Source organism: Cibotium barometz, chromosome 8, assembly GCF_041138505.1.
Source record: "Cibotium barometz isolate CiBa-2024 chromosome 8, ASM4113850v1, whole genome shotgun sequence".
NCBI classification, from domain to species: Eukaryota; Viridiplantae; Streptophyta; class Polypodiopsida; order Cyatheales; family Cibotiaceae; genus Cibotium; species Cibotium barometz.
In genome coordinates this window covers 53,702,114-53,716,041 of record NC_141053.1, presented here as the reverse complement: position 1 = coordinate 53,716,041, position 13,928 = coordinate 53,702,114, and the positions used below count along the sequence as shown (strand labels likewise).

Genomic DNA, 13,928 nt, shown 5'->3' with positions numbered 1-13,928 from the left:
CAAGTTTTGAATGGAGGCCTACAGAGTAGTCCGAGCAGCATGATAATGGAGGTAGACCACTACCACAAGCCATTTTCTAAGTTTCAATGCCGAATCAAAGGGACTTGAAAAATTAGTTCTTATAGACTGTCTACACGACCCAAGTTAACCATGGGTGGAGGACACTGTCAACTCAGGTTAAGCAAAAGACTTAGTAACCCAAGGTAAAATTCTGTACACTGTTTAACACAGGTAAAGTTAAAGGCATAGCCATGTATAGATCCCAAGGTTGGGCAAGCATGGCCATACTTAAAGAACTAAAAGCATAACCCTGGTTGGGCTAAATACATAACCATCGAAGTATGGATACTTGGAGAACTATTAGCATAACCCTGGTTAGGCTAAATACATAACCATTGAGGATGGGCAAGCATGTCCATTACGGCTAGCACAACCGAGGTCAGGTTAAAGACAGTCATCGATGAATCCCAATTATATTGTGGCCAAGCATGGCCAAACTTTGGATACCTTGCTTCGCTGGATCATGGGCACACGTGGACGGCCATCTTCATGTCTGCAATACAAATGCATACATATAGCATAGTTGCAAAGAGATGAGCAGTTGGGACTGAGTGTAGAGGAAGCTATGGTGTCCTTGAAACATTTGCATCTTGCAGAAGTGCAGAAAAAGGAAAGACCCTGTGCATGCCAAACACATTCATTTGCAGATATATTGTAGTGAGTTGGAGGGCCAGAGATCCTTAGGTAATTATCTTGTCCAAGTGTTTATTGAGTGCGCAAGGGTGATGCTGAGCAGGTTTTTCTGTAAGCTGCTCATTCGGAACGAGTATTCTTGGGTTTCTCTCATTCAAAGGTATACTGATTGTGGAGAACTCCAGCATGCTGTTAACTTGTTTTGGAATATGCAAGAGGATGGTGTACATCCCAGTAGGTATTTGAGATCTTGTCCTACGTTGAAATGCCTAGAAATAGGCCAACAAACTCATGCTGAGATCACCAAAGAAGAACTTGAAAGAGATTCTTTTGTTGGCACCATTTTGGTGGATATGTATGGTTAATGTGGTTTACTTGCAGAAGCACAGGAAGTGTTCCACAATCTTCAAACTCGAGATTATGTTTCATCCTAAGCTTCAATTGTAGGTTATTCTAAGCAGGGGCTTGGCGAGGAAGCACTCAAATGTTTGCAGAGGATGGAAGCCAAGGGTGTACCTTCTGATGTTGTCACACGGGTTTGCAGCTTGAAAGCTTGTGCCAGCATAGGAGCCACATCCAAAGGCCAGGAAATATATTCAGACATTGCCAAAGAGGGACACGAAAAATCCTTGTGCTGGCAGCATTTTGGTGGATATGTACACCATACCGAACATGGGCTTAGTGTGGAGGTGCTGAAATGTTTACAGCAGATGCAAATGGAGGGGGTGTCTCTGGACATCATTGCCTGGAGTGCTGTGAACTTGGGCTTCGTTGAGCATGGTAAGAGTTGGAAGACTTTTATATCTTATGAACAAATGCAGGAGCAAGGCATACTATCAAATAGCGTGACCTTTCGGAGCATTTTTTGAAAGCAAATGGCAGAACAACAGCCCTAAAATTTGGGAAAAATACTCATGCTCAATCTCAGGGAGTTGTTGAGCATGAGGATTCGGAGGGAACCTTCGCTACAGTGCTTATTGCCACGTATGGTCAATGCGGTAGTATGGCTAATACCCAGCTCGTATTTGATGCAATGCCCCTAGGGAACCTTGTAAGATGGAACACTTTGAGGTACACCCGGAAAGGACAAAGTGAACTTGTTTTCTGTTTGTTTGAGAGAATGAAAGGGCAAGGAATAGATTTCCCTACATACCTTGTTGTTCTCACTGCATGCAGTCATGTCGGTCTTGTGAGCAGGGAGTACTTTGAGGCTATGATAACAGAGCATGGCATTAGTCCCACTGACAAGCACACAGCTGCATGATCAATCTTCTCAGTTGTGCAAACTAACTGAATGAGGCAGCAGGGATGCTAGAGGAGATGCATCTTCAACCAAACCTTGTGTCATGCATGCTTGCCACAAGTGGGGCAATTTAGAGCTTGGAGGCAAGCCTTTGAGTCTGCGGTGAGATTGGACACGAAACATGCTGCAGCGTTCACCTGGCCTTCCAATATGTATGCAGATGATGACATATGGAAGGACATCAATGAAGAAAATGTATCAAAAGCGAGTTTTCATGCACATGGAAGATTGGTGTGCTTATCCACCAAAAGACTGATTCTGTAAGAGTAAGAATTCTACCCTTTTTGGAACTGAGCACGCGGCATGATAAATTGGTGAGAGTCTGAGCCTGATTTGTACAGAGTGTTCAACTTCTGGCTTTTATTGCTGTTATGTTGACGACAAGCAGGAAAAAGAGTTCGTGGACCGGTGAAGGGGCCTATGCCCCTGAGGGAACGTTGCACGTGGGCATGGTGTTGCCCTTCATGACTTGACCCACCTTGGTGCTATAGCGCATGGCTTAGCCAAAGCCTTGGGTTAGCTGATGCAGAGGTTTTGGATCAAGGCATGGAGGCTAGGAGTATCAAATTGCTTGGAAATTTGACAAAATGCATTCAAGCGGTCAAGTGTGTTGTAGAAAGATATATAAGCTTTTCAAATTCAAGCTTTCCAAACTCAAAAGGTTTGCAAGAAACAATGTTCTCAATAAATAAAATTTCTTGGCCTTCAAATTTTTTGGAGTGTGTGCACCAACTCTCCAACCATATGAAAATATGTATGTATATATATGTATGTATATATATATATATACATTTCTTGGTCTTGATTCTTTTTGGGGGAGAGTGTGCTAGCTCTCCAACTATAGTTTATACATGTACATATATATATATATATATATAATATGTATCACAATAGTTTAACGGCTTACACATGCATAGGCACTATGACATACATACACTAATGACTTACATGCCTGCATGTTGCCATACATTCAATATCAAGGTGCTTAGAGGTTTGACAAAGTGCATGCTTGCAAGATATTGAAAACTTAAATGATGACTTTTAAGGTGAACATATATATTCTAGCTATGTAGGTGCTCATATATGAATGTCCGTTATGTATACATGTAGAGAGAAAGATATCACAATTTTTTAACATGGCTATTTGTTATTTGTATTTCTCAACTCTTTCACTCTTAATTTCAATTCAGGTTGCTTGCTCTAATGCGCTCCAACAATTCGAAGTCAATTCCTAAGAATTATGAGAACCCATGAAAGCACTCAATCATGAATTGGCATTCTTATTGTTTGCTACTAGATTAAAGTGGCATCACCAAATCTGCACCTGGAAATGGTTTTTACAAGACGTCTAGCTGTTATATATTCTAGTAGTTTGTAATAACTCAATAGTTTTAATTATAGGAGTTTGTGATAACTCAGTGGTTTTAATTTTTGGGTACTATAGGCCTGCCCATGTGTTAGCTCGGGCGATTAAGAACAAAAGAACGATGAAAAAAAGTTCTCTAAAGAAGTGTGTTTTGAAATGAAAGCCTTGCACCTCTGTTCTTTTCTTTGTAGTTTCACATTCAAACCCCTGCAAAATGCCAACTGATCTCATTCGAAGCTAAACCCCTATAATAATGTTAAGTCGATCTCATGTCTTCGATTGCACCACTTCCAGTGTGCAATATCAATAAATTGAGTGAGACCTGGTGTCAAGGGGGGGGGGGGGGGGGGGGGAACAAGGGAGAAGCAACAGAAGAATGATAGAAGTTACTAGAGGAGAATAAACTCGTGTTTGGCTTTTCTTTTACGAAGGCAGGCCAAAAAACATAGGGAATTCTCATTATGGGACGCTTGTTGCACCTACATCTATTAGTCTTGAGGCCATAAGTAGAGGCTGCTTTGTTCTTTTTCTTTCCATGGAGGTGTAGTCAATTCCAAAACACGAGAAAAACAAAGTTAATATGGTCCCTGTCACTCCACATAAACACAGATAAGCAACACCGCAGCTTTACGATTCATGAACCATTATGTACAGCGTGAGTCCTTATCGGACATGTGAAGCGCAATTCAAGAAGGCCCATGTTGCCATGCAGGCAATGTCTGTACAATTGATGACCAATTCCCACTATTTGTACAAACAGAGACATCAAACATAATAAAATACCTGAGATACACACTGAAAAGGCTAAAAATCACACACAAGAAGTGAGGGTTCCCAGATTCTGCTGTGACTGGGTACCTTCAATTAGCCTCCTGCATTTTTATACTGAACCTGCCTTGCTATGAAAGATACATTCCGATACAACCTGCAGAAGCACTCTACACTGGCAATTCTTTTATTCTATCTTTACTTGGTGTTACAGAGACTTGAGAGTCTACTTCATGGTGAAAATCGAGCAGCTTGTAAATGACACCATTCAGATGATGTGTATTATGCACAAATTAGTTGAAGATGAATGGTCGAAGGTCAAGTAATGGACTCTTGTGCTGTTTGAATCATGCTGACATTTGGGCGCCCCGGCGTTCTGCCCATGGCATCATTTCATAAGAGTTTATCAAAAAGAAAACATATGCAAAAAATTTACTCATAACTGAAAACCCAGAGAAACTATATTTACCTCCAGCAGCTAACAGCTTTTCCACACGAGCAACAATATGCTTTCCATAGGTATATTTTTTCAATGCATGAAGATGGACCCGGATGCGAGAGAGTAAGAGCTCACGCTGCTGGTCATCACATGTTTCCAGAACTTTCTGGACAACGTAATTAGCATATTGATCTTTCATCATGGCCTGCAATGGTGATTAGGAGCCACGTTTAACTTTAAAAATAAACCTTAAGCATAAAGAGGGACGCCCGAGGGGAGGACCCATCACGACTGCCACCAGTAAGGCTTGGACAGGCAATCTTGCCTGTCCAAGCCCTCGCCCCTCTGAGCACACGCGGATCATGACAGCCCATCAGGCTTGGATAGGCCCATGTTGAGGACCCATCATGACTGCCCATAAGGCTTGGCTGGGCAAGATTCTAGAAGGCTTGGACCAAGCACAGGGACCCATCATGACTGCTTGAGGGAAAATCTTGCCCATCCAAGCCCCCGAACATCCCCAACAGGAAAACATTCATGTGAATTTTCATACTTAAAACCATAAAATTATGAAGAAAAATTTTCCTGCGACAATGTGGCAAAGTGTAATAATACGTAAGGAAAACGCTACCTGCAGTGGCTCGTTCTCATCTGTTTGACCAAGCATCTCGCTAATCAAAATTTGGCGTTCAGTAGGACCTCCGAACTCTAAGCACTTCTCAACTACATTAGAAGCAAATTTGTGTTGACTCATCTGTACAATCTGGCCAGCTAGCTTTGTCATTATTTCACCCTTCTCATGAGATTTTCCGTGTTCCAGGACATGCTGTCATCAAAAAACATCAGTGGCAATTAAAGACCACTACATATCCAACACAACTTCTGTCGCAAGCTCGTGCTGTCCTACCACAAGTATACAGTGCTCATATAGACAGCTTTTTCTGCAGAGCAGATGATACAAACCTGCACGACATAATTGCCATACTGATCTTGTGCTAAATTACAAGTAGAACGTAGAATATCCTCCATTATACCATCCTGTTTCTGCTCATCAGTACAATGTTCGAGAACCCGCTGCCAAAACAAGGCAATGACAACAAGTAAACAAGCCTGTACAAGGTTTAAAGAGGTCACATAAGCATATAAAATCTACCTGGATGACTCGACAGCCATAAGGATGAGTCGAAAGCATAACCACTTGACCATAAAAGGCAGAAATTATGAACTGTATATGCTCGGCAGGAACACACTCGATACATTTCTGAATAACATGATTGCCATTCTGGTCACGCACACAGCGCATAACATGACCATCCAGCTCTGAAACTATGCATATTTGTTGGTCAACACCAACAACTTCTAATGCCTGAAAAAAAAGCATGGCATTAAAAACATTTAAAAAAACAGAGTAGCAAAAACAAGGCAGAAACATGCCAGCAACCCTGCAGAACTAACTGCTAAAACATCAAATACCAGACCATAAGTTACACACAGGCACGACAAGCACAATACCTTTTGTATCACACGACAGCCATACATTTGAAGGCTCAAATTCAAAACACGGCCAATCAATTGGTTTGCAACTTCCAACCTCTGCTCAGGGCTCCCATGTTCAAAAAACTGCAAATCCAATCATTAATAGTGTCAAAACACTAGTTACCAAATAAGAATCTGTAATCACAGAACTCAATGATATAAGCACTGGACTGTCTCTCACAGCACTCAATGATATAAGCACTATACTGTCTCTACTTCCTCATCCTACTTCACGACTATAATCTTTCATAATAGCAAATTTGATCTGTTTCCTCACCTCACTTTATACACCTGACACTTTCTCTTCTCTTGGCCTTCCATGCTTAAAACATTCTTAGATATGCTCAATTTTTTGTGCTGTCACACCCTTGGGCTTAGTGGGTCGAATTTGCAAAAGAATCGGTAAAATTGTATGCATGTTGGAAACCAACGATAAATCATCATGTTTGTGGTTAATCATCAACCCATAATGCTTACCTTGATTAAGATATTTCTTCAGCAACTAACAAGCCCATCTATTGCCACTACTCGTATGGTGGAAACATGTAAATCAAGTACCTTTTGAATGACATAATTTCCAAACACATCTGTCATGAGTGTGAATGCTCGAGGCAAGACTTCTTGAAACACCAGTGCTTTCTCCTCCGCGGATGCCGTCTCCAGCTTTTGCTGAATAAATCGGCTGCCATGTTGATCAGAACTGAGAAGCCACACCACCAAAAGACAAGGTTAGTTTCCATATTAAAAACAAACGAACTCCATAACAACCAATTGCTATGTAGGTGTACCTGAACTCCACTACATGACCTGCAATATCGGCAAGTTCAAACCTTCGGGTTTTACTGTTTTTTAACTCCTCCAACAAAGATGATCCTTTCAAATCCTCACTGATATCACTGGGCCTTTGACCCTGCCAGCCAACATAAGAACCTCCAGCAGAGGCTCTACTGCCATGTCTCAAAGACAGGGCTCCAGGAACAACTGGAGAACCAGGAAGCACAGGACTTGAAAGTGGAGAGTTGGCATATGGCATGGCAAACCCTACACCAGGTGGACTACCATAGTACACAGGGCTGACAGAACTGCTCTTGCTTCCCATCGGTACACCAAGTGAGCCACTTCTTGTGAACTGTGACTTATGGTCTGTAGGGTACCCAAGCACGGAACTTAATTGGCTTTTTTGCAGTTCAAGAGGATCCATGTCCATCCCAGTTATGTATCCTCGAAGTAATGAGTGATCATTTGTATTCACAGTACCACGAGCGTCATCGACAGAGCGCTGCTGCAAATAATGAAGAAACAAAGGGTCAGGTAGCCGAGATTGCAAGGTCGTCCCTGCTTGACTCGGGTATTTATACAGTTGCTGCATGTCTACTCCGATCCCACTTGATGCAGGTGACCGTGCACCTATCCCTGTAGCTACTGCTGCAGCAGCCGCGGCGGCTGCTGCTGCAGCAGCACTTTCATAAGCTACTGGGGAAGTATAATTTGCCATCATTCCAGGTATAAGAGCAGGGTTCATGGGATACCCACCTATTCCATATTGAGGAGCATACATATTAGCTGCTTGCAAATTTGGATAGTAAGGGTTCCCAGCAGCCATGTAGGACATGGCTGCAGCTGCTGCTGCAGCAGCATACATATTATTTGCAGCTCCAGGTTGCATCGGAGCATTCTGAGGCTGAGACAGGAGACCATATTTACCCTGGGCCATGTAGCTCTGTTCTAAACCAGAGAACTGCTGCTGTTGCTGAAGGGCATGGGAAAAAGCCTGGGATTGTGCCAACTGACTCTGAACTTGAGAGCTCTGGGATCTTTGGCTATGCCGCTGAGCCTGTTGCAACCTCACAGAATGAGATTGCTCCTGTGTCTCTTGCTGCAACTGCTGAGAATCCAAGGAGAGACCTGCTGAGTCCTGATGCTCAGCAGAAGCAACTCCTTGCCTGCTGGACAAGCTTAACCCTTGCAAAGCAGCTGCCAGCTCAGCAGCTTCTGCTGCACTAGAACCAGCAGCCAGTGAAGCACTCCTCGACTGAGTCGCCTCTAAACTTGATGCGCCTCTCAATCGTGACATGTCATCTACGAATGCTTCACCCATACTTGAAGGATCAGGGGTAGGGATCCTTGCTATTGGACCCAAAGGCCCAGATGAAGCTCCCGTAGAGCTGTTCTTCCCGATACCGTGGACTCCCATAGGTTTATGTGTTTGCAGGAGAGAATTTAATGTAGGAGTTGATGTGGCTGAGCGTGAAGTTAAAGGTATACTGGGCGCTGCAGAACGTGATCCCAATAGAGCCGCATTTAACTCTGCGACAGCTGCAGCAGACATGGCAGAGTCTCGCAGATGAGAATCTAGTCCTGACGAACCATCCACACCCTCCTCATTTGTCAAACGACTTGATGATCGCAATTGATTATACACTGGAGAAGGGGTTCTTGGAAAATCTTGCTGTGAACAAAGCGGTTGCAACATTTTCAGAGCTCTTTTTTTTTTTCAAAATGAAGATCCTTTTAACATCAATAAAGAGCATTACCATGTAGTCAAGCATTACCTGAATAAGGTCCACTAAGCTTTTTGGCCGGGCACCCAAACCATGCATTGAAACCCCTGATAACCCATCAGCTCCCCTTTCCACCCAGTTATCAGATACTTGTCTCAACAGATTCGCCATTGGAGATTTTTCATCCTCCGAAGATTCAGTCTCCTCATTGTGAGTCGGAAGCACTGGCTGTGCTAAGAATAAAGATCTCCTGTTGCTGTCATCAAAGGACCTGAGCTTTCTCTTGTCAGAAAAGCCGCCACTAGCGAGGTGTTGAGCAAGAAAATAATTCTCTCTCGAGATGATAGGTGAAGGCAGCCGTGGATTCAAGTTGATGTGAGAATAATAGTAGGCTAAATATGCAGGATCAGACCGAAGCTCTTGCTCTGAATCAATGATATCAACGACTTCCCCGGATCCAGAGCTAGTGATCCGACTTCCAGAATTTGCACCAGAGGGCAAAAAGGCACCCATGGAAGCAAGAGATCCTTCAACACTTGGTGGGGCACTTCCACTTCTATGTGGAACCATGTCTTTCCGGTTAAGCATGCTATCTAGGCGGGAGTGATTTCTCAAGAGCATTCCAAGTTCTTGGGCCACACCTTCCTGTGCTAAAGGAGAGCTTATCCCACTTCCACCTGAAGATCTGATATTGTCACTCATAGCAATACCTCCCCTCATCCCACTTGTAACCATTATTCGCATCAGGTTCTCTGTTGCCATTCCGAGAGACCGGGAATCATGTAGTTTTCCCCTATCTTGACTGCAGCTGATACTGATATCATTCAATCCTTCACTGCAGATTTAACATCATTGATCATGTGCCCTCTACTGAGCTTAGCTCTGATAAGTGAACCCAATAGTCCATGCGGGGTGTGTGCTTAGTACCTCACTATCAAATATACATAAACGGCCATGATGCTGATGATCTGCATAAAAAGAAAAGTGGTTATGTTAAAGCAAAGGACATACCACCAGACGCGTAGCCTAGTTCGTATGGGGTTTGAATCTTTAGGTGGGTGCCTGTGTTCAGGCCCCGCTGGCTGCAGTCAGTGGGCAAGATGTTGCCTATCACTAAAATAAATACATTACAGCCTCCAAAAAAAAGGGAGGGACCGCCCGGAGTTGCTTAATTAAGCTAAATGTAATCATGCTTGGTACCTTAATTCCGCAGAACAGCAAATCTCCGGGGTAATCCGTCTCACGTCAGGCAGATCAGGGCATGGATCAAGCTCCTATTTTTTAGGTTCTATGTGAATTGTTGCCGTATGACATTGAACTTGTCTACTGGAAAGGATACAGTCTATTACGTACGATGAAGTGATCCTGAGAGACCAAAAGACAGCAAACCCAGTTTGATTAGCCCAAAAGACAGTAAACCAAGCTTGATTAGCCCAAAAGACAGTAAAATGCCCAAGGGATAATAACCCCAGTTTCATTAAAACGTCCAAAGAAGGGCAATGGCCATGGTAAAGAGGTAAACCGACGGATTTTTCCAGGTGCAGAACTGTACGGCAGACTGGATGTAGAAAAACATGCCCGAAAAAAAAAAAGCGAGCTTCTTACACAGGGAAAAAAAGCTAACAGAAAGCAAGAAATTTTTATTGAAATGGGCGTAGTTAATCCATAATTTTTTTCTTCAATGGCCCTGATTAGTCCGACTGTGCTAAGAAATTGAACCTCTTGAAATGCGAAGACGCCATAAAACGCAAGGGATCCGAAGCTCCAGAGACAATTTGAATTCGAGATTTTTCCCGATAAAAGGTGGCAAATTTGTGCGAAGCGGACGGGCAAGAAAATGTGGTGGAGAGAGAGTGGCAAGAAAATGTGAAGAATTGAGCTCTGAGTCTGCAAAGCCCTCTCACACAGACACACACACACACACAGAGAGAGAGAGAGAGAGAGAGTAAAGTGAAAAAAGCCAAAAAAACAAAAACAAAACCCCAGTGTCGTGAACCCTCAAAGCTCGAAGCTTTTCTGTCTATGGCGGCCCCGAGGCTCTGTCAGCCGTCGATCTCCTTCGTTCGACGGTCCAGATCGGCCCTCCCCGGTTTTAGGGTTTGTCGGGTCAACCTGCCGTCAAAACGGCCGTCAGTCTTGACGGCCGGATGTAAATCATGAGCTTAGAAAGTACTTAAAAGACTTTTGAGTACTAATGTCTAAAGTATATTGAAGTCGAAATGTGGATAAACTCCACGTCACGTTCGTTTTTTCTTTTCGGCGCTTTTACTAGGCCGGACAAAATGTTTTTTTTTTTTTTTTGGTCTTGTGCACCGGCTCCTCGTCTACCCTTATGCCAACGTCCAAAAGCACAGTATCTTTGTCCAAATGTCTCCCTTTTCTTAACTTCAACTTTTAGCCTCACACACTTAGAAATTAGTACGCCTCGATATCACAGTTCATATCCCATCTCTCATCTTCAAATACAAAAGATGAATTTTCCTTGAAATCCTAGCTGAATGCATGCTTCCGTCAGAACCTTAGTAGTACAGCCTTTACGTGACTGATCTTCAAACTCCCTGTTTTTCCATACTCTGACCACAGCACAGGTCTTGCACCAACTGGATTTTCAATGAAGGCCACATATGTATATTCTTTTGGTCCTTGGACCAAACTTTACTGGTCTGCACCTTCTGCACATATCAACATAGGGGTTAGGCCCTCATCTCCAAGTAGTATCAAGATTGCAACTTGCAGAAGCTTAGACCCACACACATGTACACATTTATGCATCAAACCAATAGTATCCAACCCAGTATCATTTGCTTTCTGAATGGGGTTGAGGGTAAACTTGTTATTTGAGATGTAACTGGTTTTTTTTAAATATATAGTACATATTTGTATTGGTCCAAAAAAAAAAGTATGCCTCGAGAGTCCAAACTACTCGTAGACTCCAGAGAGTGCTCTCAGTGCACCAAGCCTTGTACCACCAAGCAGTGCTCCAAAAAAACATTTTTTTTCAACCAATCAAAATAAGGACAACGCTTAAATCCATCCGGTTTTTGTTTCCAAAAATCTCTACTATATGATGGTTTTATAACTATAATATATGAAATTCATTTCTTAAAATAAGGGTTGCTTAATATCGCAGCCGGTTTTTCTTAATTCTGGCCGATATAAATACATTAGAATGCCATTTTTTAAAAGCACTACCACCAAGACTATAGCCCATTCGTGTCCCTTCACCCAAACTTATCTAGCTGGGAATGTGGCAAGATAAACGATCAGCATAAAAGCAAAGTTCGACATGCACCCACACCACCATCAACTCCCCATCCACCTCAATCTGCATCAAGCATAAACTTATAAATAAAGCTTTGAGAGTTCACAATTCATCTACCCTAGAAACTCATGAAAGATCCATCATCACACATTTTCCTTTAGTTGGATAAGTATGGTGTAGTGTACACATATCGTACTTAAACACACGTACTTATACACAGCTTTGCCCTTTTTCTTAAAGCCCATGAACAAAGAGATTGTTCCAAGATTAATTGAGGAAGTGACAAAAGCTCACAAACATGTTGCATACTTCCAATCACAGCTCTTATGCTTTCACAAAAGAATACTTTATAGCTCATGAAAAGCCAGCAAGTGTGTGATCAAGTTGTTGATTTGGTTTTCATTCTTTTATTATTATTATTATTTTGTCACATCTACACAATGGCCATAAAATCCCTCCTTGATTCTTTTTTGATGTCATTCTCAACATCAAACGTACAACCTCCTAATAGGACTCGAGAGGTCTAACCGCCGCGCTGAGATACGCAATGAGAGACAAATTGGGCCTTCATTTTGTGAAGCTTAAGAGTTTCTTCAATTCACATCTCAATGTAGTTGTAAAGAGAGAATGTGAGTCCAAATGCATTCGAGATCTTCTCAAGTCATTTACTTGCAACATTTGAGTCATCTTGGTGGCAATATAAAAATAGCATCTATATTCTCTTCCTTACCTCCTATTTATCCTTCTCGTCCCTTCCCTGTCCTATTCTATAGAAAAAAAAAGGTTACTTTGTTCTATTGATCTTTCATGTAGTGCGTGTCCTTATGACCCTATCCTGGCAAGCTACGTTTTGTGTAGAGTAACCTTTCTTGGGAGAGATCATTTGTGATCTTCATAAAAAAATGTTCTTTTGTAGACTACATTCATATGTTTTTAGTTTAGCTGGCTCTTTAGCAAATCACACGATCTCATTTGCGAGTAATGAATCTTTAGTCCTTTAACATCAAGAGTGGCACGGATTTAATTTTCTAGAAAAATAGAGTTTTAAAGAAACTTTGAAAGAATTGATTAAATCAAATAACTCATCAAATACCATATGCTAAACATATTCAATAATTGAGTGAAACAAATAAAAATACTTAGCTCACAAAGCACCACTCCAAGATTGGGTGCAATCATCTCCCCTCATGTGTGTCGCCTCTCCCCACACATGAATATTTACGAGATACTTTAGTCCAAATTAGGCCATAGTCTCCAAAATTACAAAAAGGTGCTTTTTCTTGCATGACACTCTCTTATGCTCAAAATAGAGTGCCCATAAATTGAGGCTTGCCATAATTACTCCGTCACACCATTATGGGCGCCCGTCCAAATTGTAGCTTTGGACACTATTGCTTCATATCTTGAATGTATGACCTTTTGGTGTATCTATTGGTGTATCTATTGTGACTCCCTGATGGTGGTAGATCTTGTTAACCCTAGAATTGGGTTAACATCCCCCCCTTCCTGATGGTCCTCGTGATCGTGTTGAAGACCTTTGTGTGGGGAGAATGGACAAGCTTTGTCGATGGCTTTGATGTTGATTGACGCTCAATGGTCTTTGTCCTTCCGGAAGGATTAAGAAAAGCTAGTTAGTGAATGAAAATGTTAGTGGCTTATTGGGAATTCCTAATGGAGTGGGGGGTGGGATTTTTTACGAATGATTGCATATTTGTGTGAGCATGTTTTTTTTTTTTTGCTTTTTGCTCACTTTGTTTAGGCAATCATAAGCAAGGTTACATGTGATTTGTATTAGTGGGGATACTAAGAGATGTTAATTATGGGAGAGAAGAGAAGGAAGGATCCGGAGGAACGTAGACTTAATCATCAGAACAAGATGGTGATTCTCAGTTCCTCATTTGATTTATTTAAGCGACATTCATCATTTGAAGAAATTGGCCTTTGATGTTGTCCCTTTGTGTGGTAGGATTCTTGTCAAATGTTGTTGAGTAGGACCTGTTCTTCCTGCTTTCTTCTACCCATGTGATTTTTCTATTTTTTTGTATATTTAAGTGCTCTTA

At 42.1% G+C, this 13,928-nt stretch overlaps 1 protein-coding gene across 1 annotated transcript; it reads right to left on the bottom strand.

Moving 5' to 3' along the window:
* Nucleotides 1–3,972: 3,972 nt before the first annotated feature.
* On the bottom strand, nt 3,973–10,508 carry LOC147636407 (pumilio homolog 3-like). The gene is made up of 11 exons (XM_086801849.1): nt 10,326–10,508; nt 9,807–9,971; nt 8,658–9,574; nt 6,894–8,554; nt 6,664–6,805; nt 6,082–6,189; nt 5,723–5,935; nt 5,533–5,643; nt 5,201–5,395; nt 4,600–4,774; nt 3,973–4,506 (listed from the first exon to the last, which is right to left on the bottom strand). The coding sequence occupies exons 3-11, from the start codon at nt 9,366–9,368 to the stop codon at nt 4,478–4,480; spliced, it is 3,345 nt and encodes a 1,114-aa protein (XP_086657975.1). The 5' UTR covers nt 9,369–9,574; nt 9,807–9,971; nt 10,326–10,508; the 3' UTR covers nt 3,973–4,477.
* Nucleotides 10,509–13,928: the final 3,420 nt, after the last annotated feature.